Raw genomic sequence first — 22,210 nt, 5'->3', positions numbered from 1 at the left:
ACGCAGAACATTGAGGAGGCCTACTAGTGAAAGATCGAACCACACTGAATGGTTTGCCTGATAGGTCGGTGGTATTCAGGATGCCGAAATGTGGCACATAGGTCCACCGTTTTCCATTTGTGGGCACCTGAAGCAAGTGGGACGTGTGTCCCACTGCCCTACAAAGTTAAACGACCCCAGATAGCTGAAATTCAACTGGAGACCTCCTCTACAGCACCTCTTTCTGTCTTTCTTCTTTCATTCCCTTGTTCCCTTTCCTCGCGGCATGGTTGAGGTGTCCGCTGAGAGTGAGACAGTTACTGCATCTTTCCGTTAATCGTAACTCTTGAGCAAAGGAAAGGCGCAGTAACCGTAGTCATGAGCAGTTATTGGTGAGTCAGGCTGTCTGGGTATTGCACTGGGGTGCCCACTGGTTATGTCACAACCGTTTGCCCTCCCTGGGATGCAGCTGGACCGGCTGTGGTCCCCCAATGCCACCAACAATGGCTCCACGGTGGGTGTCCTGAGGGAGGCCAGCCACTTGGGCACTGTCTACCAGGGGCTCCAGATACAGGTGCGCTGCTGCTGTTGCTGACGGTTTCCCACCGCTTGCCCCTCAGTGATTGATCGTGTATTGAGCAGGATGTAATCATTTGGCTGCATTGAGGGAACACATCGGTTTCTATTGTGGGAGTACTAGTTTTCAGCACATAGTTCAACCAAGGTGCCTAAGTTGTGACATTTTGCAGTACCGTAAAAACCCGCGTATAATACGAGGTTTTTTTCCCATAATTAGCGTCCTAAATTTCTGCCTCGTACTATTTGCGGATCCGAACAAAAATTTTCGAAGTTGCTCAGAAGTTTTGGTCTCATTTTTGCGGCGTGGCTACGGCTTAGCTTCGCTATTGGCGCGTGGCTACGGCTTGGCTTCGTTACTCTCGACAAACGACGTCACGACGTCGTTTCTTTGTTGATCCGTTGGGTGCGCCGGGGGGTCGCGGTGTGTCGTGCGCCTGTTGACAACGCACGTGCTCGCATGTAAGGCACGCTTCGTGAAGTGGATATTGTTTTAGAGAGCACGATGTCACGGTCTCGAAAACAGTACTCGGCTACTTTCAAGCGATTTTGGCTGCGGAGAACATCGGCAACGGTGCGGCCAGGAGGCAGTTTGGTGTCGTCGAAGGAAGCATTCGTGGACGGCCACAACAGAAAGAAGCCCTTTTCGCGTGCAGCGGAACGCGACAAAGCTTTCGCGGCCGTTTGATGGTTGTGTAAACAAACCGTTCAAGGACGCAGTCAGGCGGTGCTACGCAGAGTGGATGCGCTCAGGTGAGCCTGCAGTGACGCCAACCGGGCGGCTGAAGCGGGCTTAAGAAGTGCGGCATCTCGAACGCCCTCGATGGCACGGAAGATGAGTACATTTGGGATGATTTGTCGGACAAAGAAATGTCCGAAGAAAGCGCTACTGAAGAACAAAGTAATTGAAGTGAAGTGCGGGATGCAATTTGAATATATGTCTTCTATGAGCTTGTGTTACTCGTATTATACGCGGGTGAAACTTTTTTTCCCATTTCGCGTCTCTAAAACTTAGCCCCGTATTATATTCGGGTTCGTATTATATGTGGGTTTTTACGGTAGTACACGGCAGAAAACCTCAGCTGTCCTTCGAGTGAGCCTGCAGCCTTTATCTTCTCCAAGTGTGACGCATTGGTTTTCTGAGAGGCGATATAAAAGTGCCACTTTTCTGTGTTGATGCACATACTGCTGGGATAGATTCAAATGACGCGCACTTGTGTAGTATTGCTGACGTGCATAATGTCGCACCAGTGTGTAATTGGGTGGTGAACATACACTTTGCAACAATGTTTCGTACAAACAGGAATCACATTAGGTGCTAACTGTAGGTGAGTGTGAAAAAGCATATGGTCGTGTTTTGTACACGGGTAATGTTTGCATTTGAAGCACTGCCTGACAGTGCCTTCGTGCAAAAGGTGTCCCAGATGGCATACCTTGGAAGCTTGTTTCGCTTCTTTTGCTACGCACTGTGTGCACAACAAGCATTCCATCTGAAGTTTGAGAAGCAGAAAAGGCAATTTCACTGACCCTACATCCGCTCTCTGCTCTGCTTGCCCCCCAGCTCGGTGTCAATCGTTCGGCGAGTGACGAAGTTGCCGAACTTCTTCAGAAGGCTGCCCTCTACACACATTCCCCGCCAAGCTCTACCACGCAGGTAACCATTCGTGTGCTCATGGTTTGTGGACAGTGGTACACAAATTAATTGAAATCTGACTGGACAGTAATTGAGTGAAAATGTCATCCTTGCCACATTTACTGAGTGTTGTGAAAGTGAGCTGCGCAGCATATCCCACGCAAGGTGTTATTACATTGCAGAGCAAGGACATAGGAGAGTAGACGTCTTTTAACATTGCGCTAGAAAGTGCTTGCCACGTGCACAGTGACATCACCTGTGGTGCATAGATGACCAGGCATGATATGAAATGTCTATACATGCTTGAAAGCATCGCTGGAGTGTTTTTCTGATCATTAGCAGCACTGTAAAAGGCACGAAAATTGCATGGGCACAGTCGTCCTTCCAGCCACCAGATATATACTACTAGCATGTCACAGGCTCCAAGCATCTCTTAGTGTTTGTAACATTAGTATGCTGTGACCGAGAGTGTAGTTCCCGTTGCCGTGTACTGATGGCTCTCAGTAATTCAAGCTTGGAGAGAAGTGAAAATTTGTTGTAATTAAAGGGAGCCTTTTTTTTTAATGCACGTGGTATTGATGGGACAAAATCTACGGCTTGAATAAACCTGAAGTTCGACTTGAGTGAGTTCAAATTAACGAGAAGTGAGAGTTGACTATAGTGAGTACCATTGCTCGATGTTTGCTATTGAAAGTGCCGTTACAGCGAGGAGTAGCATTGAACCTCTTTAAAGAGCTCTTTAAAGACGGTCGTGTTCTTTGTCTTCCAGCGGCCCGCCAGTGCAGCTGTGCAGCAGGCATCCAGCACCAAGGAGCCCAAATCAGGTCAGCAACCTTGTGTTGTTTGGACTGCATACAGCTACTAGGATGCAAAAAAAGTGGGCACAATTCCACATGAGATCAGCTGTAACAGCCATCACATAACAAAGCAGCGACAATGCAAGCACTGGTAACCAGACAAGCACTTTGTCATTGAAGTCGTCTTCACTTTCCGCGAAATCATTGGACAACCCTTCTCGAAACACGACTGGCGGAGTGGAAGCCATGCTGTGAAGTTGTTGCGCTCTTTCAAGGGGACCCAAGAACCACGTGATTCAAAATATATTTCCACACCAGTGTGAAGCTACAGGGTACAACCATTCGCATCAGCTGGCGTGCCATTTTCACTACAGAAATGGCAGGAAAAATTTTATCTCAGGCAATGACTATCCACTGACTGCACACACAATTTTCCGTTGTCAGACAGTGCCGGACAGATGACCGAAATGGGTTAACCCCACCTGTCCCAAAACTTTACAGGTAAAGGATTTGGTGTGATGTTGTGGAGCTAAATAGGAATGCACTTTTGTTGGACGAGCCTGTAGTCAAGGTGAACAATAAAAAGAACTGCACAGGTCACTTGTAGCTGCCGCGGTGGCTCAGTGGTTGTGGCACTCGGCTGTTGACTCGAAAGACGCGGGTTCGATCCCGGCTGCGCAGGTCAAATTTCGATGGAGGCGAAATTCTAGAGGCCCGTGTACTGTGCGATGTCAGTGCACGTTAAAGAACCCCAGGTGGTCGAAATTTCCGGAGCCCTTCACTACGGCATCCCTCATGGCCTGAGTCGCTTTGGGACGTTGAACCTCCATAAACCAAACAAGTCATAACATGCAGCACTGAGCCAGCTGTTAAGTGATGACTGTTGCAGCTGATTTCATGTGGGATTGTGCCCACTTTTTTTTGCAGTCTGTCATTCCTCTGTTGATTGTTCCCACATTAGAGCTTAAAGTGCATGTACAATTGTGAGACATTCCAGCGGCTAAAAAAAACACGGCCGAAGGTAGACGAGACAAAACAAATGCCGGACTTCAACTGAAGTCCGGCGTTCGTCCTGTCTCATCTTTTCTAGCCATTGTAATGTCTCACAATTGTACTAGCAACCAATTAGCCCAGCTTTCTACGCTTAATTAAAGTGCATGATTGATCAGGTCTTGCAATGTGGAATCCACCTTCATACGCATTTTCTGTTTTGCTCTTGAACACTGTAGTCTAGTCCCAAGCTGTCTAAGGTTCAGCAACATGGGCTGAATAGTCCCGGTGAACAGTGACTGTCACCTTTTGCTGTTTTTGGGTGTAGCTGTATGCCTGAAGAAGCTGAATTCCTCCCTTTCGATTAGGTGCTGCTTCTGATCCTTTGCATCCACTTCTTGCAGAGGGGGACGCAGGCCAGAAAGTTAATGCAGCACCAAACAACGCGACGGCCAGGTGAGTGACCAGCGGCCAATACGGTCCAGCTGCACAGGTGGCCTGATTCGCATGTTGTGTTAGTCATGATGCAGTGTTCGTTGCAGCCATCCTTGTTCAGGCATTTTTTAGTTTTTCTTCCCGTGCAAGGGCTCTCTGGTGTTGTACCGCTATTCTGAACTGCTCACTGTTGTTTTTATTTTGTTGCGTTAGCAACACTACGCCAGGTTTTCGCCTCGTCGCGTAGCGGGTGGCCGGTAGGCACGAATGGCCTTGAACAGCCGTTGCCTAGCAACCGTTTCAGCCGAGCCCCGCCAGGTGGTGTTGGCGCCGCTGCCGCGCACGCAGTCGCTCGCTCCCGCCAGATGCGTGCTCGACACTTTGCGGGGGTATATGCGGGCTTCGCCTCGATGGAATCTTGTCATTATAGAGAGCACTAAAGGGAAGCAACGGCGACAGGACCAAGCTAGAAAGAGAGACAACGCGCTCGCGAGACAGCAGTAGAACGTGCTGCACGACTCAAAAAGCATCGCAGCTAACGCAACTGACCAGGATTAGCCAGGCCTAAACCACACCTAATTTCTTTTTATCTTGTCCAATCTAGCCAATGTTGCAAACTGCTTATCTCTCATCGGAACTTAGGAGGGAGCTGGGAACAAACTTAATTTGGCCTGTGTATTGATAGGTTACTGTGTTTTAACGACAGAGAGGCTACTTTCACTGATTACAAGGCTAATGTGTGAAAACCGTATCCCACTACTTTTCCTGTTCCACTTCTCCTACCGGCATTTCACTGAACTGTGCAATGATAAAGAAAATGTGGACAGTTTCTGTGCTTTAGCCGCGTTAACAAAGCAATCTTCGCACACAGAGTGGATCAGAACTAACATATACCTGCAATCCTGCTGCCTTTGGCTTGTTTTGTGAGACACTTTCGGGCAATGGGCAATGTTCTCTAGAGACCCACAGCTGAGCAAAGCGATAACCAACACTGCTCGGCAGTTTCCAGCACATCTCCCCGAATCATCACCGCATGTGGTTACCGCTTTCGGCTTTGTATGCGCCATGCTTCTTGCTCCTCCGTATTGCCCTCGAAAGACAGTCGTTAAATCAGTGCCTGTGTACGTCCTTGACTGTACTAATTTCAGTTTTACAAAAGCATCTTGTTACGTGCTATTTAGCTGACAGGAGGGATCGTCAAGGGTGCGGACGTGAACAAAAGTGCCGTGGTGTGAGGAAAGTGTGTGTGGAGGGGCCCCGCTTGCAGTTTTATGAAAGGGGCTTAGCAGGTTAAAAGGTTCAGTAGAATCTCAATGATATGTACAGAGTCGACGCAAATTATGGGTTGATACGAATTTGTAAAATTCCTTGGCCGGAATGCACTGTATACAGTGTGCAGAATTTCGAATGTTCCAAATACTTTCCCCGCTACTGCGGATGGTATAAAAGTGCAAGCTGCGACCACGCCCTCGAGCACTAAGTGCTGCACATAAAACACCGAAGGCGTGATCGCTAATTGTGCGGTCCGCACCATCGTCTCGAATTGCCAGTCATGTTGTACGTACTATGAGTAGTGAGCTGTGGCCCCGCTGCCGTAATCCGATATGCGTAAATGCATTTCCCATGCTTCAGCATATGGATTTTGTTTGCTTTAGATGATACAAAATTTCGGATATGAATTTTTTGCGACCCCGTGAAATTCGTATCGTCGAGATTCGACTGCACCTACTCTTGACTGGTGCTGTATGTGGACTCGAATGGTGTGAATGCAGCGGAATGGGAAACACTGTCTGGTCTTCTTGCAGGCAGCCATGACAAAGGCATCTGATGACGGCTGGTGCAAGCAAGCCGACGTGAGCCTGGCGTCCTAGAGTCCGTCCTTCGTGGCGAGCAAATGGCAGGCCCCGAGCTGCATCGATTGGCGGCAACTGCTCCTGTCCAATCGGCACCCCCCTAACACACCGCCTGGAGCAGTCGTCACGCACCAGGAACCAAGGCGAGACCCAGAAGGCGAGCGACAAAGCCTGTACCCACTTGCCGAGCAGCTCTTGTTTGGTGCAGCTGGTCGAGAAGCTTCCTTGCGAAGCCCCTCTCTCTCTCATCGCTCTCTTTCTCGTTGGGTAATCTCGGGGTGCCTGTGTCCTAGCTGGCCAAACCGATGTCATGTCCGTCATTTCTCGATACTTAACAAATGTGGTTTGTAGCAGGCGTTGTCACAGCACGAGCCTACATTGTCATGTTCATGTGGAGATTCATGGCAGGCAGAATTCGGAGAAAGAGCATTTCACAACATGGGACCTGTGCCGTTTTTCTTTCTGAATGGCATTTCTGAAGATTTGCGACTGGAGGATTTTTTTTTTTACTTGCGATCCTGTTGACGGTTTGGCAGTATTGGTAGATAGCAGTAGGGCATTGACCTGTGCTATTGTGGTGGTTTCTACTCAGGCTCTCTTTGTGTTCTAGCTCTTGCCAGCTCTGTTGGAGATGCTGGCATCGCACCCTGTCCACTTTTAACCGCTGCCAACGGTTAGGTACCCAGTCATTCCCTTAAACCCTGCCGTGTTTTCTAGTTTTCAATCCCTCTCATCAGATCACTTTCTAAACAGTGAAACTGGGCCCATGCCATAGCTGGCAAATTTATGTTCATTTGGAGGTGAAATTTTATTTGCAGTCTGCTTTTGCTGAAGTGTGAGAGTATATAGAGATGCTGCATAAGAATTGTCAGTGATGACGGCTCACCATTGTTTTTGCACAACACAGTGATGAAGCCCCAAATAGCTCATCCTTATTTGTGATGCGTAGAAATAAGGAGACAAAAAAAAAATGGAGAAGCCATTTGCAGGCAGTGTTTGAGGATTTGTGTAAACAGCTCATCTTCATTCCGAAACGCAAGCATCCATGTGTGCATGTGTATGCGTGGTAATAAGTTTCTCGTAACCATGCGGCTTAGCTTTTGGGTTAACTGGCCGACTGCATATCCGTGTGCCGGACCATCTCAGCATGTCCGGTTGCAGTTAAGCTTCTCCTCAAGAGGCTGGTTTTCGTGCTCTTCTGCACAGATCTTCGAGCCATGCTGGTGTTCTTGGTCACACCGCTGAATGCTGGTGAACGCGTGTCAAAAGAGACTGGGTTGCTTTGGGTGTCATCATTGTTGCCGCTTTGATGGTATGGCTGGTCCATCGGGCCTAGGTGGCGCTGTCGCAGTGTTTTTACTAAATTTTACCTGAAGTCAGTGCGGGCCGTGGTATCTACGTGTTGCAGGCGGCCTAAGTGTTTCGCTTGGAAACTTTTGCTCCTGTTGCAACTTGGTTCAAGTGTGCAGGTACACTCTAAACAGAAAGGAGTGAAAAGGGACTAAGCTGTCCCCTAGTGCACTTTGTTTTATAAAAGCACTCTTAACGTGAATACACCTATAAGGGAGTTAAAAGGGACTAAGCTGTCCCCTAGTGCACACCCTTTTTTAAAGTGTGTGGGAGTAAGCCATCCTCCATTACACTCCCTCACTCTAAACAGAAAGGAGTAAAAAAGGGTGTAAAGTCCTCCAGAGCACACCTTTTTTAAAGCACGTATGCTAGAGGACTTTACACCCTTTTTTACTCCTTTCTGTTTTGGTGTTAGGGAGTGGCTTACTCCCTTTTTACTCCCATTTAGGTGTATTCGTTTTTAGAGCGTACAAACCACTGCAGCTGTTCCCATCAGCCGCCTACATGTGGATGCCAGCTCCAGGTTGCATGTAGTGGCCATCGTTGCTTTCTTTGTGGTCAGGTGCAGACAAGTGCTGCTGTATCCTCACCTTTCGCTGCTTCCTTTGTTATTCACACCTGCCTGTGTGTAGTGTTCAACCCACCAGCATGGGAACTCCTGGAAGGAGGGTATACCGGAAAAACGTGGCCCTCCCGCAGTCTTGTATTCAGTACGGTGGAAGGACTGATGTTGTTTTGAGAGTGACTCGGTTGAGGCGTTTCAGGTGCATGGGCAACAACTTTCCATTTGAGTGGGGACAGTGGTTGATCGAGAGCCGTGTCATTCGCTCCCGATTGTCCGTTCGGGTGGTTCTGTTCATGCCCACCAGGAGAAAATGCATCAGTGGTTCTCAGACTGGTTTGCATATCGCTGTCAGTTCCTAATACCTTGCATTGCTGCCTTTATGAGGAAAACCTCTGTCATGTGCTGAACAGAACTGTTCCATTTGTGTCACAAGCTTTGCTGGCCAGCCGTCATCATTAGCAGCCCTCCCCTCAAGCTCGATTATCGGAATGCTTTTGCGGACAGCTTGCTGTACCGGCATGTAAAGGCAGCGTAAGATTTCGCACAATGCTTTTATTGAGGTGGGTGTGTTTCAAACAGAGAAGTAATATTCAAGGTCTGGACTGATACTGTTGTTCTAGAACGCTGTGGGGATGCCTTGTTAGCCTGTGCCATTTCCTCTGGGCCCTTCCTTCGATGAGGCGCCTGTCACCTGTTATCAAAGCAGTGATTTGCTGTTTGGCTTTGCCGTAGTGCAGGTGTTACCGTCGATTTGACGACGTCCCTTGCGTCCATGTAAGCTCACCGTGAGGCCGAGGTGCCCCACGGCAGATGCGGCAGCTCGGCTTTGTCCAAGCACGGCCGTGCACTCACACCCAAGTCGTCCACGGGAAGCAGGTCGTCTCGTCAGTAGAGTGTGCCATACTCGAGGGCTGTGGTGGCTCTGAATCTGATCCGGTGCTCTGGCCCGCTAAGAAGGTGCTCTGTTTTCTCTCAGCCAAAAGGAAGAATGTTGCTTCTACCAGTCCCCAGCTTCCGCCTTGTGACGCCAGTTGCAGGGGTCCATTGTATTGTGCCAGGCATATCCGAATATAGTTGAACGCAACTTAAGGACAAAGCACCAAATGCCCCTTCAAAGGATACTTACTCTTCAATCATTGGCATGGTGTTGCAGGTAGTCTTGTTGCACCTGTTAGCACAGCATCACAGGTGTCTGGCAGGTGCAGGGCAGTTGACTGTGATGTCTTGACTGTAACTTGATGCCATAGGTTGAAGGGCATTCGGTGCTTCGTGTTTGAGTTACCTCTGCTCTTCACTGCAAGCGCGGATTGTTGTAGCAGCACCAGTTCAAGCTCTGCAGTGCGTCCCCGGAACGTTTGGCAAAGGTCCGCATCCTTCCGCGTCTGCGCTGCCACCCAGTGTAATCCCCATGGGGTCTTACGAGAGTTGTTTATTTCGGTGTGTTTCGAAGCGAGTCGAGAGGATGGCTCGTCTGTTGGCCATTGGCGACAATCCACACTTCTGTGCCATAGCTTGGGCAGAAGCACTTTTTGTGCTGCTTGGCTTGTTATCAAATTTTGTGTGCGCAGAGTGAAGCAAGCTTGTGAGAGAGCGCGGGTTATTTCATTCCGGTCACTTCAATGCTTTCTTTTCGAAGGGGTATGGCACCGTGTGCTGTTCACATATAGGAGTTCCTCCTAAATGTGCGTGGAAGCGGATATTCCTTTCTCATAGCGGCGTCATTCTGTGCAGTTTCCTGGGAAAAGACTGTCTGTGTAACCACTTCATGCTCTCCAGCCTGTACGATGTGAGTGGCGATATTTCTTTGAGAAGGCACTCTGAAGATGTGGTCACACTTAGCTTCCCTCCATATTTCAAGCGCCTCTCCACATTTCAAGCGCCTCGGTAATATAGAAAGCATTGTTAAGTTGCGTTGTGTGGTGTCGCGTTCTCTCACATCACACGCTAACTAGACGGCAAGGTGATTCTACTGTGTTGTTTAAGAAATGAGAACAGTGATGAATGTGTGAGCAGAATTTTCTGGATGAAAGCGAATTGAAAGCGGTGTCCACTTCAGCCGCAGCACACAGAGGTCTCCTTTATGTGCATTAATGCTCACCTGTTTAAAGAATGCCTAACACCCTTCCTTGTTTGTTTGGGTTATGCTCAGACTGCAGTCGTAACAGGTGTATATACACGGATGTCGCAACAAACTCAAATCCGCAGCACAGTGTCACTTGTTACAGAAGTCACAACGATTACGACTACAGCTTGAGCTTGGCCTTAGGTTCACCGATAAAGAATATGCTTGAAACCGTGTCCACAGCTTGCGTCCAATGTGGTATGTGCAACTTTTTGATGCCTCCTAAGTGTGCTAGGCTGCTGGTATGAGAGACATTGGCAGTAGCTGCTACAGCTCGAGATCAAACCAGCGCCCTAAAAAAAAAAGGTCACATTTAGTTGCTCTGCATCTCTGAAATAAGTGTGGATGGATTTAGCCAAGTGTGTTAGTAGTGTCTGCACTTTAGGTCCCATTATTCTGTCATCCTTTTTTTTTTGTTTTCTTCACTTCTCCAATTGCTCACATCTGAGAAAGGCAAGTTATACCATAGTCGAGAGGTTTTTTTTTTTTTTTTTCACCTGAGAGTCAGTAGGAATATTTGTCGACTGAACGCTCTCAACGTGTTCTTAGTGACCTCTTGCTGTTTGCAGCCCCGTTGAGTTGAGCTGTCGAGCAGTGTATACTGTGTTAACCAAGCCAGCGTAGCTTCGCCGCTGCAACAAGCTGCGACAGTATTGAGGCTGAAATGCTTGCATTTTTCTGTGCGGTGGGAAGTGTGCGCTAGTTTCAACCTGCTGGAAAGAATTGGAGGAGACGAGCGGAGGTGAATCGACCAACTGGGCCTGCAGTCATTGGAACCAAGGAGAGCACTGGAGCATTGTGGCGTCACGTGAGTGTGTGAGAACAGAAAGCCAATGGTTGAGTTGTAACGGCTACCACGTGTTGCTCTACCGGTTGAGCTATTCCATTAGCTTTCTTCCCGACTATCCTCTTCTGTATTTGTGTGTGCGTGAACGCATCCTGTAGCTTTCAGAAGCGGCAAACTCACAACCTGCAGACTATTGTGACAGATGCGGATGTGGTCGACGTGTGGCGTGACACCCCGTGTTACTAATAAGGGATCAATTGCTCATTATCATCCATCCAAACTCAGCCGTATGGCTACGAAGGAGACATTTGACTAACACCAAGTGTTACACTATGGGTGTGGTGGACATGGTCAGGGTTAAGAGCAAAGCTGTTGAATGCTCTTAAAGCTAGGTTATTATACCTACTTAAATACGGCCGAAAGTGGAGGGGAGTGTAGCCAATCTCCGTAGCCTCGTCAGTAGAGCACAGGTTATCATGTGGTTTCTGTCTTTGTTGTCTAATAGAACCTGAAACAAGCAGCAACCACTTCTCCACACTGTTGAAGCCCCGCATCATCCCAGTGCTTTCCTTGGCTTCTACAATGGTTTGCTTGTGTGGTTTGTTTTCAGCCTGCAAATTGTCCTCAGCTCAAGCTGTATTTGCTCGACGTCGTGGCAGTGAGCTTGGGGTGTTTTGTCTCATGGCCCGCCCTGTTGGGTGCACTTCATTCAGCAGGTGCCGGCAGGGGTGGCTGTGTGGCCGTCTCCGGATTACAGCTTGCGTCCAGCCTATATTGTGTGTTGTTTGCCGCACCCTCATGAGCAACGCGAGTGCATTCCAGCGCAGTGAACTGATGCCGGCCATAGTGTTGAGTGAACAAAATAAAAACAAAACTGCTTTGCCAAAACAGTGCATGTGTGTGTGTGTGTGTGCTTCCATTGTAATTTCCACATACTTCTCTTTCAATGGGGTGCCTTGCATAGACCAGGTGGGCCTCATTACGTATGCATGAAAGGTCTCTGCACATCTTTTTAACTGCCACCATTAGAAGTCCCATTGTGAGCATGTACCAGTGTTGTCGAAGGTTTACATGGAACAGCCACCTGCCATCATTGGCAGGTGGAAAGAGGGGATTCCCCTTTCCACTTGTATGGGAGAGGAAGAGTCCAGAAGGTTTCTGCCATAGGAAGGACCACCACAAGAAAAATTGATCAAGAAATGAAATCTTAAAATAGATGACTGAAAATGACATAGAAAAAAATTGGAGGGGCCACTTAAGCTTCGCCTTAAGGGTATGACACGATAGCGCAATTGAATTAATTCCCATGTATACAGAAGGTTATTCTCTACTTCACATTCATAGTTCCTTGGGAGTCCTTGTTATCACTCCTGGCACAGTGGGGCAGCGGTTACGTGAATGTGCCACCTTGATAGTGCCAACGGCGGCACCGGGTTTTCTGGAGAGCATAACCTTTAATGCTATCATGTTAAAATGAATGAAAATGAGTGCAAAGTTCTGGACAAAGTCTGCACAGAAACTTTGCAGATACACAAATTGCTACATATACTAGTGCACAAAGGCTTGAAATGATTAACTCATTGTAAGCATGTAATGCACTTAAGCATCCTTTAAATTTTTAGCCTCGCAGGACCCCATCGGCTTTCAATAGGGGCGGAGGAACCTGCACGTCTTAAAAATACATAGAGCACAGCTTAAAACAGACAAACACACACACGATCGCTCATGTGTCTGCTCTCATCTTTGTGCTTGTCTGTTTTAAGCTGCGATCTATGTATTTATTCATGGCTTACTAACTAGCCCACACCCTTTCCCTACTGCATGTCTCGGCTTCCGACTCTTCCAGCTTAATACCAAACAAAAAGGAGCATGCAGACACACGGCACCTCAAGAAATGCTCAGATTCAATGTAATGATGACCGGCTATACAATGTCATGCTATACAGTATGAGCTTGCAGGAAGGCTCGTTTATTTTGGAGCGAGAGCTCCACTGCACCATGTTTCGCCAAGGTCATCGGGAGTTGCAGGTTGACCTTCAGCAGGAAGAGCGTTGGAGGTGTGGCTGTGACATCAGACCACGTGACTCGTCGCAGCTGCAGCCGCCACGCCACTTCGCTGACCGATGCTTCACCAGACGTGGTCATGTGATTATGGACGTGACTTTAAGGAGGCGATGCCACTCTCACATGCAGTTTCGTCATGGATCAGAGCGCAGTTGACAGTGTCCTGAAATGCCTGTGAGGCATTAATGGAGCTTTTGCTCTGTCTAACTAGGTTTAGAAGAGTTAAACCACTCCCAGTTTTTTTTTCAGTGTGATGACAAACTGCACACACTGCACTCATTCCTGCAATTTCTTGGCATTGCAGTGGAAGCTATGAGGCTTATGATTACATTCAAGGCTGCACATGAGGAAAACAGTGCCATTAGGAACCCTCTCAGTGCTTTTCGGTGCTCAGCCATTGGCGGAAACATACCATACTAATTAACATGAATACAACATGAGGGGGCAGTTCGAAGCCTGTACATCAATAAACTGTACATCAATAAACATACAGGAGGAGGTCCCAGAGCACGAAGGCTATATCAGGACCTCCTATAGGTAGTTAATAAGACTTCAAATGCAATCTCAAAAACAACAATAGCAGTTCACAGTGGAAGGACAGAAAAATTATGAACAGAAACAAGGCAAGCAAGACCCAAATAATAGGCGTTATAAAGTATAGGTGAAAAAACTCGGGTAAGGCCATAAAATGTGAATGTAATTTGTGCTTAAAAGTACTCGAAGTATTCAAAGATGCCAAATATTTAGCTGGTTCCAAGCTAACAATGCAGAAAAAAAGATTGGTTTGTCTGCTATATTATGACCTGAAGTGAAGACGATGAGGTATACTTAAGCAGTTACGAAAACACCGGAGAAGAACATTATTAATATCAACACTAAGTTTCGTAGTGAAGGAATTTCTTGACCTTTAGAATGGTGGCACTGTTCACATAAAGAAAGCGTGTAAGTGAGGCAGCCAGGCAAGCATGAACGGTCCAAGTTTACAACCTTCAGGGACATCTGTATCTATGGTAAAAAAAATCCAAAAGCACGTTAGAGATACAAACTGCTTGTTGTCTTTCAGAAATAGTAGCTTCCAACAGGGTTAATGCTGGACCTATGATGCCCATTCCCTCAAGTTTAGCTAATAAAATAGAATGAATAACTGAGTCAAATGCCTTGGTTAGATCAACAAATATTGCACCAGCAAAGCTTCCCTTATCAATACTAGCTGTCTTAATTTCATCTGTACAAAACAGAGTAAGTAATATACAATAGATTAAGCAATTATGGAACTACCAAGGACACTTTTAAAGTGTTGCAAAAACAAAACGCTGCAATATCTGAAAACCCCTTTTTATTTCAGGCCTTGTCTTTGCATTAAAACAAGTGCACAAACCTAAAGGCTGTCCAAATTACTAACAGCTACCAGCAGCACTCATAAAATGGGATGCGAGAATACAGGCACTATCTCACCTTGCAACACTTTGTGTACACTCCTCTGCCACAGTAGGCGTTTGGCAATCCACCGCCAACTGCTCACACCGCAGGTCCATCACCACGTGGTCCACATGGGGTGCATACGACTTGACATGTTCAACGTGCTCACACACAATGTTCAACTCACAACCGGGACGGCACTGCCTCAGCAAATCCAGCATCGCGGCACACACTTGATGGGCACGCTCTGCCCACCGCGCTCGTCTCGAGTCCTGCACTCCAGGCTTCGACTCTACGTTCTCGTGGACATGCATCCAGCAGAACCGGCTCTTGGGGTTCAGTGCCCTGCAGGCTGCCTCCCAACCCACAGAGGAGGATGGTATCAGGCCCAGGTTGACACGGTCTGCCACACCCTCGGGGCACACCTGGATGGGATGACAGTGCCACTTTACGGCAAACAGCAGCTTTTTTGCCACTTTCAATCAGATTTCCAGTGTCTGCAGCTAAATGCCCGCCGCGGTGGCTCAGTGGTTACGGCGCTCGGCTGCTGACCCAAAAGGCGCGGGTTCGATCCCGGCCGCGGCAGCCGAATTTCAATGGAGGCAAAATTCTAGAGGCCCGTGTACTGTGCGATGTCAGTGCACGTAAAAGAAGCCCAGGTGGTCGAAATTTTCGGAGCCCTCCACTACAGCGTCCCTCATGGCCTGAGTCGCTTTGGGACGTTAAACCCCAATAAACCAAACCTAAATGCCAGCACTGTGTAAAATGAATGTGTTATAGGTGACACCGAAATCATGGAGGCCTTCTTGTGTGCTATGAGGTCACTAACACAAAAACTTCTACTTCTTGCTGTTCTTTCAGTAGCATAGACCTTTCTTGTAATGAACTCGCTGAATTTAAGACAGACTTTGTTTTGTAATTGGCAGAGGAGTAAAATCAGAGGTGCTGTATTAGCAGTGACACTGTCCTGGGCCTGGAATAAGGCTGCAGCAGCATGTGTTGACAAAAGAAAAAAAGCTTCACTAATAGTTACTGAACGTATTCACATTGCACGACAATACTACACCACAACCTCCATGCTTATTCAGCAGGCAGAGGTTGCTGCGGTGGCTCAGTGGATGTGGTGCTCAGCTGCTGACCCGAAAGACGCGAATTTCTTACATTCTTATATTATTTAGGTCCTTATATATATTTTTATATGCAAGAAATACATGTCAAAAAATAGTCCTTGTGTTGTGTCAGTCTTGTCTCGCATCCCACCTCCATGCTGTGCTCTCAACATAATCTTGCACGAACTTCAAACTGTCAACTACCTTTGCCTACTGGACTCATTAATTTAATGCAAAAGCATTGAATTGCCCATCGTTAACGAAACCCAGTGTCAGTGTTGACCAGTAACAATGGTCCCAAAAATCCCAGGTGACGTCTCGTCACAGTGGTATCAAAGAAAAATAAAATTCCGTCAAAGGTGTGGGAACTGAACCCAGGACTTTCAGACTGCAAAGCGAGCATGCATCGCATGGGCCACAAAACCACGTTGCTTGCTGGTGAACAAAGGTTAACCTAGTATATGCGCTGCCTCACAACTGTATGCAAATGAGTAGACATGGCAATAGAAAGGAGGAGAAAGCTTAAAAATAAATAATAAATAAAAAAGGAATAGAAATGAAAGGCACAGTGCTTTCACATTAAAGTGCACATCGTAGTTTTGCTGCATAGTACTACTGGTATTAACACTAAACAATCTTGAGTCTGAAAGGAAGGACCGTACTTAGTAACTGAAAGCATGAGCTAGTTGATACAGCGTTTCATGAAGCTGACAGCACAAGCAAGGGAGGTCATAGAGCGGAGAGAGAACACAGCACACTGCGCCAACCCTTCTCCCTTTCCTATCCTGCGAATTGCCGCCAATCACAGAGAAACACTGCACCTGCCTCAGGACTCAAGCTGCATCTAATGATGCCTCACCTCTCGGCAGTCACCCATGTGGATGGTACACCTGTCCTCCACCCGGTTGAGAAGGAGGTTCCTGTGCAGGGCCTCCACAGCATCGGGGTTCCATTCACAGGCATGCACGTGGGCTGCTCCAGCATGCACGAGGTATGGCAGTGTGAAGTAGCCAATGCCTGCAGACAAACGCAAAAAGTGGGACGGTTGGAGCCACTCGATGGGCAACAATACTGCATGGCATGTCCATGAAGGTACACTGACAACATCATCATCAGCCTGACAACGCCCACTGCAGGGCAAAGGCCTCTCCCATGTCCCTCCAATTAACCCAGTCCAGTCCAGTGCAAACTTCATACATCACGCAAAGCTCATGACTTCCAAGTCATGTTCTCGCAGAGCTTTTCGCGTGTTTAGATGCATTTCCTTTTCACAGCAAAAGCGCTTTCAGTCAAAGCATTTGCATCTCCTGCATAGTTGCAGAAACTTGCCATGTCATCTGCAGCATTGTTGCACAAACCCTAATAGATGAATTTTCGGGCAGCCATTACGATGGCAACCATTTGCTTCTGTTTTAGTGTTCTTGCTCACTTAGCTAATAATGGCGTGGGTCACTGATGAAGCCAGCAAACTTGGAGCAAAATGACACAATGAAATTCGATGTATTTCTACCTCATGTAATGTGCTACTTCCTACAAATACTAATGTTTCCCTAAGAGATTTGCACAAGTTCATCAGACTATCATTCTCATTGTAGGGGCCACAGTCGTAGTAGTTCTGGTTTTGAGAACCGTGACCCGTCAAATGTTTCAAAAGTAGCTTTCAAAGAAGCCTGCCTCTTCTTATATGTCCTCTTCATTGCCATAGGAAACGGACACTGTCTTTGCTTCACATCTCCGCCACTCTCCACTATCTCCGCTTCTGGCACGAGTCAACTGTCGGCACCCAAATCACGAACTGAGCAGCAGCAACGGGTTCGCACTGCTTGTTCCTGTCTTTGCTGCGTCGTGTAGTACTGCACTGCTTCTCAAGATGCATTGAAGGTGCACTGTTGCAATTACACTTGGTGCAATGTACATAAATGCGAAAACTGTGGAGTATACTGTGTTTACCACAAAGTGGGGCTGTTGGCATTAGACCGCAGCGCGTCGTGGCAACTGCATTCGCTCACTGCTACTGTAGATGCTCCTCTCATGGCAGTTGGCTCTATCATCGTGATACTCTCGCGTGGCTTAGCTTAATTTTATGCAACGTGGCACTGACTAATTGATAGTTGGTGTAGCTTGTTATATCAAAGTCAGCCACCATAACGGACCCGTTACATACAATTCACAAATACACTCTTCATGGAGACGGCGCCGGGGAATTGAGAAACTTCGCAGTATATACAAATTCGCTACATGGATGTTCGCTACACCCAGGTTTTAATGTATGAATTACGGTTCACTCTAGATGGAAGGACTTCGAGTTCTTTTCGTAAACCATTCTGCTTTTCTTGCAAGACTTTTGTGGGTTGTTTATATCCAATGAGAGGAATTTGCCAGCAGCCATGATTTCGTGCAGGACACTAAATGCCTTATTCTGAAACAAGCTGCAAGAGGTAGGTTCCACAATGAAAATGTTTATCAAATAACAGATTCATTTTTTCTCCCGGCTCAGTCTGTTTCTGCCAGCTTTTTCTTCGAGTGCATTAGCACCTGCACTCATATAGTTTCAGCGTCCATTCTCAACTTGACAGGTTGTTGCAAGCATCACAACTGCAAAAAAAGCCGCATACAGCAGCATTAGAGCAGTATTATCACTTGAAACAGTACTGCCTATAAGACATGATGTCAGTTCTGGGTGCTGGCCTTTTAGCAAGTACTATTCAGCAGCACCCTGCAGTGAACCATGCCTTGAAGAACAAGGGTTACAAGAGGTATGTAACTCCTATCAAGCAACTGATGAGGCCTTTCTACAGAAGGTTTATGATAACTTAATTGTAGCTTTCATATGGTACCTTCAGCTGTCTGCACTGGCGAACTCCTTTTTTGTGTTTATCATGGTTAACCTAATATTTACACAAACTTCTGAAGGTGAAAAAGCTGTGTTACACTTCAGCACAAAGTGCCTTATTTAAACTCCACTGCAGCCATATCTCAATAGAGGCAAACTACAAAAAACGCTCGCACACAGTGCGACGTCAACGCAAGTTGAAAACCGTAGGTGGCCTAATGATTTCAGAGCCTGTTCCTCATAGCCCGACAATAAAAACCAGCAATTTGCAATTTAACAATTCATACAAAGGCATTAATTTTTTTTTTTTTTGCCTGAAGACATGTGACCACCATTTGCTAAGTGACAGTATGGCCCAGACTGCAACAACGGAGCATGAGCTTGCTTCTGTACCAAGCTTTGCTAGGACTAATTACTGCCATTTCACACATCCCAACAACGCACCTGCAAAGAGGTCGACGACCACCTGCCCTCGACAGTCCATGCTGGCCACACGAAGCTTTTCCGTGACATTTCCCGCGCTGAACATGCAGCGGGTCACATCGAATGTGTACCTGCACATGACAGCAAAGGCTCGTGGGCTGGTGAGCAGGCAGAAGCAAGAACAAGCTCTTTCACTGCAGTACACGAGCAGGGCACATTTGAACCTTCATAAACATCAAGATTAGAACAGGGAGAGTGCTTGTTTAATTGGCCTTTACAAACTGCCGCAACAACTACAGATGATGCCGTCCTATTTAACTTTGAAAAACTGCTTTCAACTTGAGGCACCTGGAGGCCCTTTGCGTATTAACTAGAAGGGAAAATAGTTTATTCTTCCGTCCTCATACAGAGCACCATTATAAGGAGGCAAATATAAACTCAATTTTGAACCAAACTCAGCTGAAAACAGAGTATAAACTTTAAATTATAGGAATAATGACTCGTCAGCATCAACATGGGTGTACCCACATAACTATAGGGAAAACCCACGCAGCTTTCTCAGAATCTTCACAGCTGAATGAAATTGTGTTCTAGGCTTTGGCTTGATCTTGGGACCACTGCTTGTCTGGTGCGATCACTCGACCAGACGGTCAGCTCATAACAGGATGAGTTGTATGTAGCCATATGGCTGCACTCAATAAGATGTGAACGAGCAACTACTCCCTTGAATGAAATCTCCACTTTGGTTGGAATAGCACACATTTTGCTCTCCTTTGCACAAAGATATACTCACTGCATCCATTTTTGCATTAGCCTGCCTCTCTCTCGTCGAAAGTATACCAAGAGGCTCGACAACAAACAGAACTTTTCAACTCTTTCAACTACATACGATCACCCTTACTTGCTGTGCAAGCTAGCATGAGCACATTACAAAAGCCATGCAACATGTTAGCTGCAAGATCAGGGTAGTGCATTCTTGTAGCATGCCGCATACATTCACTACACACCCAATCCAAACCATGGTACGATTACAGAGACTCCATACACCCACCGTTTCAATAGTAAGCTGATCTCAATTACGAAAGAAACAGTTGTAGCTAAGGCAACTCTCTAGGCCTGTGCTATGGTGCAGACTGAGCTTTTTATGGCAGCATGCATACATGCTTGATCTCCACAGTAATGGAACATCGCAGATTCAGCAGGCTTTCCATTTCCCCAATTTTGACATTTCTCAGGTATGGACAGGCCCACATATACAATGATATACAGTCGAACTTGCTTATAACGAATGCGACAGTGTCGCGGATTGTGTTCGTTGTACTCAAAGTTCGTAGTAAGTGGAATAGTCAAAAAATATGAAGTCAGAGAGAAATGGCATTTATTTCTTAATTAATGTGCGTGGAAGTGTGCAGCCTGCGTGAATTCTAAGGTTTTGAGCACTTCATGCTATTTTTGTTGAATAGGGGGTTCAAATTTCACACACACACACAAATTTTTACATTTTTCTCGATAGTAGAATATAACGCTTCTCTGAAAAGGTTATGTCAGCACCAGGCCAAAGGGCGCATATCGAAAAACTAAATGATGCGATGCACTAAACCCAACGGACACTAAAACTCCAATGGACGTCCTCAGGACGTCTCAAGAGCCCTCATGATGTCCAAAGCAGTTTCAGTGCCCATTGGGAAAATCGACAGCAGAAGCAGGGAATCATACACAGCAAGCGCAAGCCTGAGCACTGAGAACAAGTGTGAGCTGTCACGCCCCGTAGGCGCCCGAACCTGATTTTGTTGTCAACGTGCGTGACCCATCCATCGTTCCCGCGCACCAAATCAACTCTGGGCGTCCGGTGACCGTCGTCAACGATGCTTCCCCCCAGTGCCAACCTCTTGCGGCGTAGAGAATCGCAAATGATGTCCCACAGACTCGAGCCTGCGAATCAAATGAATGCGCTTTCTTAACGCAATTCGTCCGGTGAAATTCACTGACCATCAGACTCCTATGATTGGCGTAAAAAGACAAAAATGAAATCCCTGCACTCTGAACCATGGCTCGGGCAGAAACCCAGCAAACCAAAAACCTCTCAGTGACGTCTAGCTAGACGTCTCTGAGAGGTTTTTGGTTTGCTGGGAAGAGTACCGATTGCTCATTTCTACAGCTTCTCTCACGGTTACTTACGGACGCAGTCCCATCGGCGATCGTCAAAGGCAGACCGTTTAACGACCACAAGATCTCCATGCTTTTCCCAGCGCTTAGGCAGTCTTTCCAGTAGCTCCTTTACATCACTGTCGGGGTAGCCGCTTGCTTTCAGAAGCTGCTCAACGCCGCGTCGAAGGCGATCGTAAGGGCTTTCCGTTCGGCCCATCGACTTGTCAGTGCCGAAACATTCGGTGTGTGCCTGGCAAGGACGCGATGTGGTACCGGTGTTAGCAGAAGCGGCAAAAGCACGTGCAATTCCGAGAGAACCAACGATCAACAAGCTAAACAAGCACTGCCATGTGCGCGAAATGCGCGGCGCGAGTACGGAAGCGGATACGGAAATGGCGCTTGTCTTGAGGCGTCCGAGGTAGGGGCGGTAAGTTTGAATCACCGCGACACCGTGGTTTGAATAAGTGATTGTCAGGGGTAAATGTAGATTGGTTGGTTTATGGGGTTTAACGTCCAAAAGCGACTAAGGCTATGAGAGACGCCGTAGTGGAGGGCTCCGGAAATTTCGACCACCTGGGGTTCTTTAACGTGCACTGACATCGCACAGTACACGGGCCTCTAGAATTTCTCCTCCAAAGAAATTCAGCCGCCGCGGCCGGGATCGAACCCGCGTCTTTCGGGCCAGCAGCCGAGCACCATAGCCACTGAGCCACCGCGGCGGCACGGTAAATGTAGACTATTCATAAACCTAAGCACTGAGATAGAAACTGCGCTGGTCGACAGCAGTCAAAATGCCTCATGTAGGACTTTGAAACGGTGGCGCACCACACAATGAGTTGGAAGGTTCAAATGTGCAGCTCTGTGGCCTCTGTAGATTGTGATCGCCTACTAACTGTTTAGAAGACAGGCAGCGTTGGACGATACTTGCTAACAAAATCGAAGCGAATGACATGACTTCCGGATCTCTACTGAAACCGGTGACGAAAAAAGTCTGACATAAGGTGTTTTTGACTACACAATGTGGCGTCGGATACCCATTTTTCAAGCGTTACACCTCAGGCAAAACGAGCGCGCCGGGTCAGGGGAAGTGCTATTGGAAAATCGGTGGGTATCCGGCGGCGCGGGGG

General features: G+C 47.3%; 2 protein-coding genes across 5 annotated transcripts in view; one reads left to right on the top strand and one right to left on the bottom strand.

Moving 5' to 3' along the window:
* The window catches only part of LOC149367057 (uncharacterized), a 46,990-nt gene extending 35,010 nt beyond the window's left edge, over positions 1-11,980 (top strand). For all 3 annotated transcript variants that reach the window (XM_089553888.1, XM_089553896.1, XM_089553902.1), the window contains 5 exons: positions 449-553; positions 2,117-2,209; positions 2,958-3,012; positions 4,380-4,431; positions 6,216-11,980. In XM_089553888.1, coding sequence (XP_089410014.1) covers positions 449-553; positions 2,117-2,209; positions 2,958-3,012; positions 4,380-4,431; positions 6,216-6,225 — 315 coding nt within the window. In that variant the 3' untranslated portion in view covers positions 6,226-11,980. The remainder of the gene's footprint in view (positions 1-448; positions 554-2,116; positions 2,210-2,957; positions 3,013-4,379; positions 4,432-6,215) is intronic.
* Positions 11,981-13,005: 1,025 nt separating this feature from the next.
* LOC149367056 (tRNA wybutosine-synthesizing protein 2 homolog) lies at positions 13,006-21,475 on the bottom strand. Of its 2 annotated transcripts, XM_089553908.1 has the most exons (6): positions 21,114-21,475; positions 20,717-20,867; positions 18,957-19,066; positions 16,539-16,696; positions 14,607-14,995; positions 13,006-13,213 (listed from the first exon to the last, which is right to left on the bottom strand). In XM_089553908.1, exons 1-6 carry the CDS (start codon positions 21,298-21,300, stop codon positions 13,159-13,161), a joined length of 1,050 nt encoding a protein of 349 aa, XP_089410034.1. In that variant the 5' UTR covers positions 21,301-21,475; the 3' UTR covers positions 13,006-13,158. The 2 variants fall into 2 exon arrangements, with proteins under 2 accessions (XP_089410034.1, XP_089410041.1); XM_089553915.1 differs by lacking the exon at positions 13,006-13,213 and having other exon boundaries at positions 13,237-14,995.
* Between the last annotated feature and the right edge of the window lie 735 nt (positions 21,476-22,210).

This window comes from Amblyomma mixtum, chromosome 1 (genome assembly GCF_055824585.1).
Source record: "Amblyomma mixtum isolate Tamu chromosome 1, ASM5582458v1, whole genome shotgun sequence".
Taxonomy (NCBI): domain Eukaryota; kingdom Metazoa; phylum Arthropoda; class Arachnida; order Ixodida; family Ixodidae; genus Amblyomma; species Amblyomma mixtum.
The sequence above is the reverse complement of the archived record's forward strand: the minus strand, read 5'-3'. Positions and strand labels throughout refer to the sequence as shown.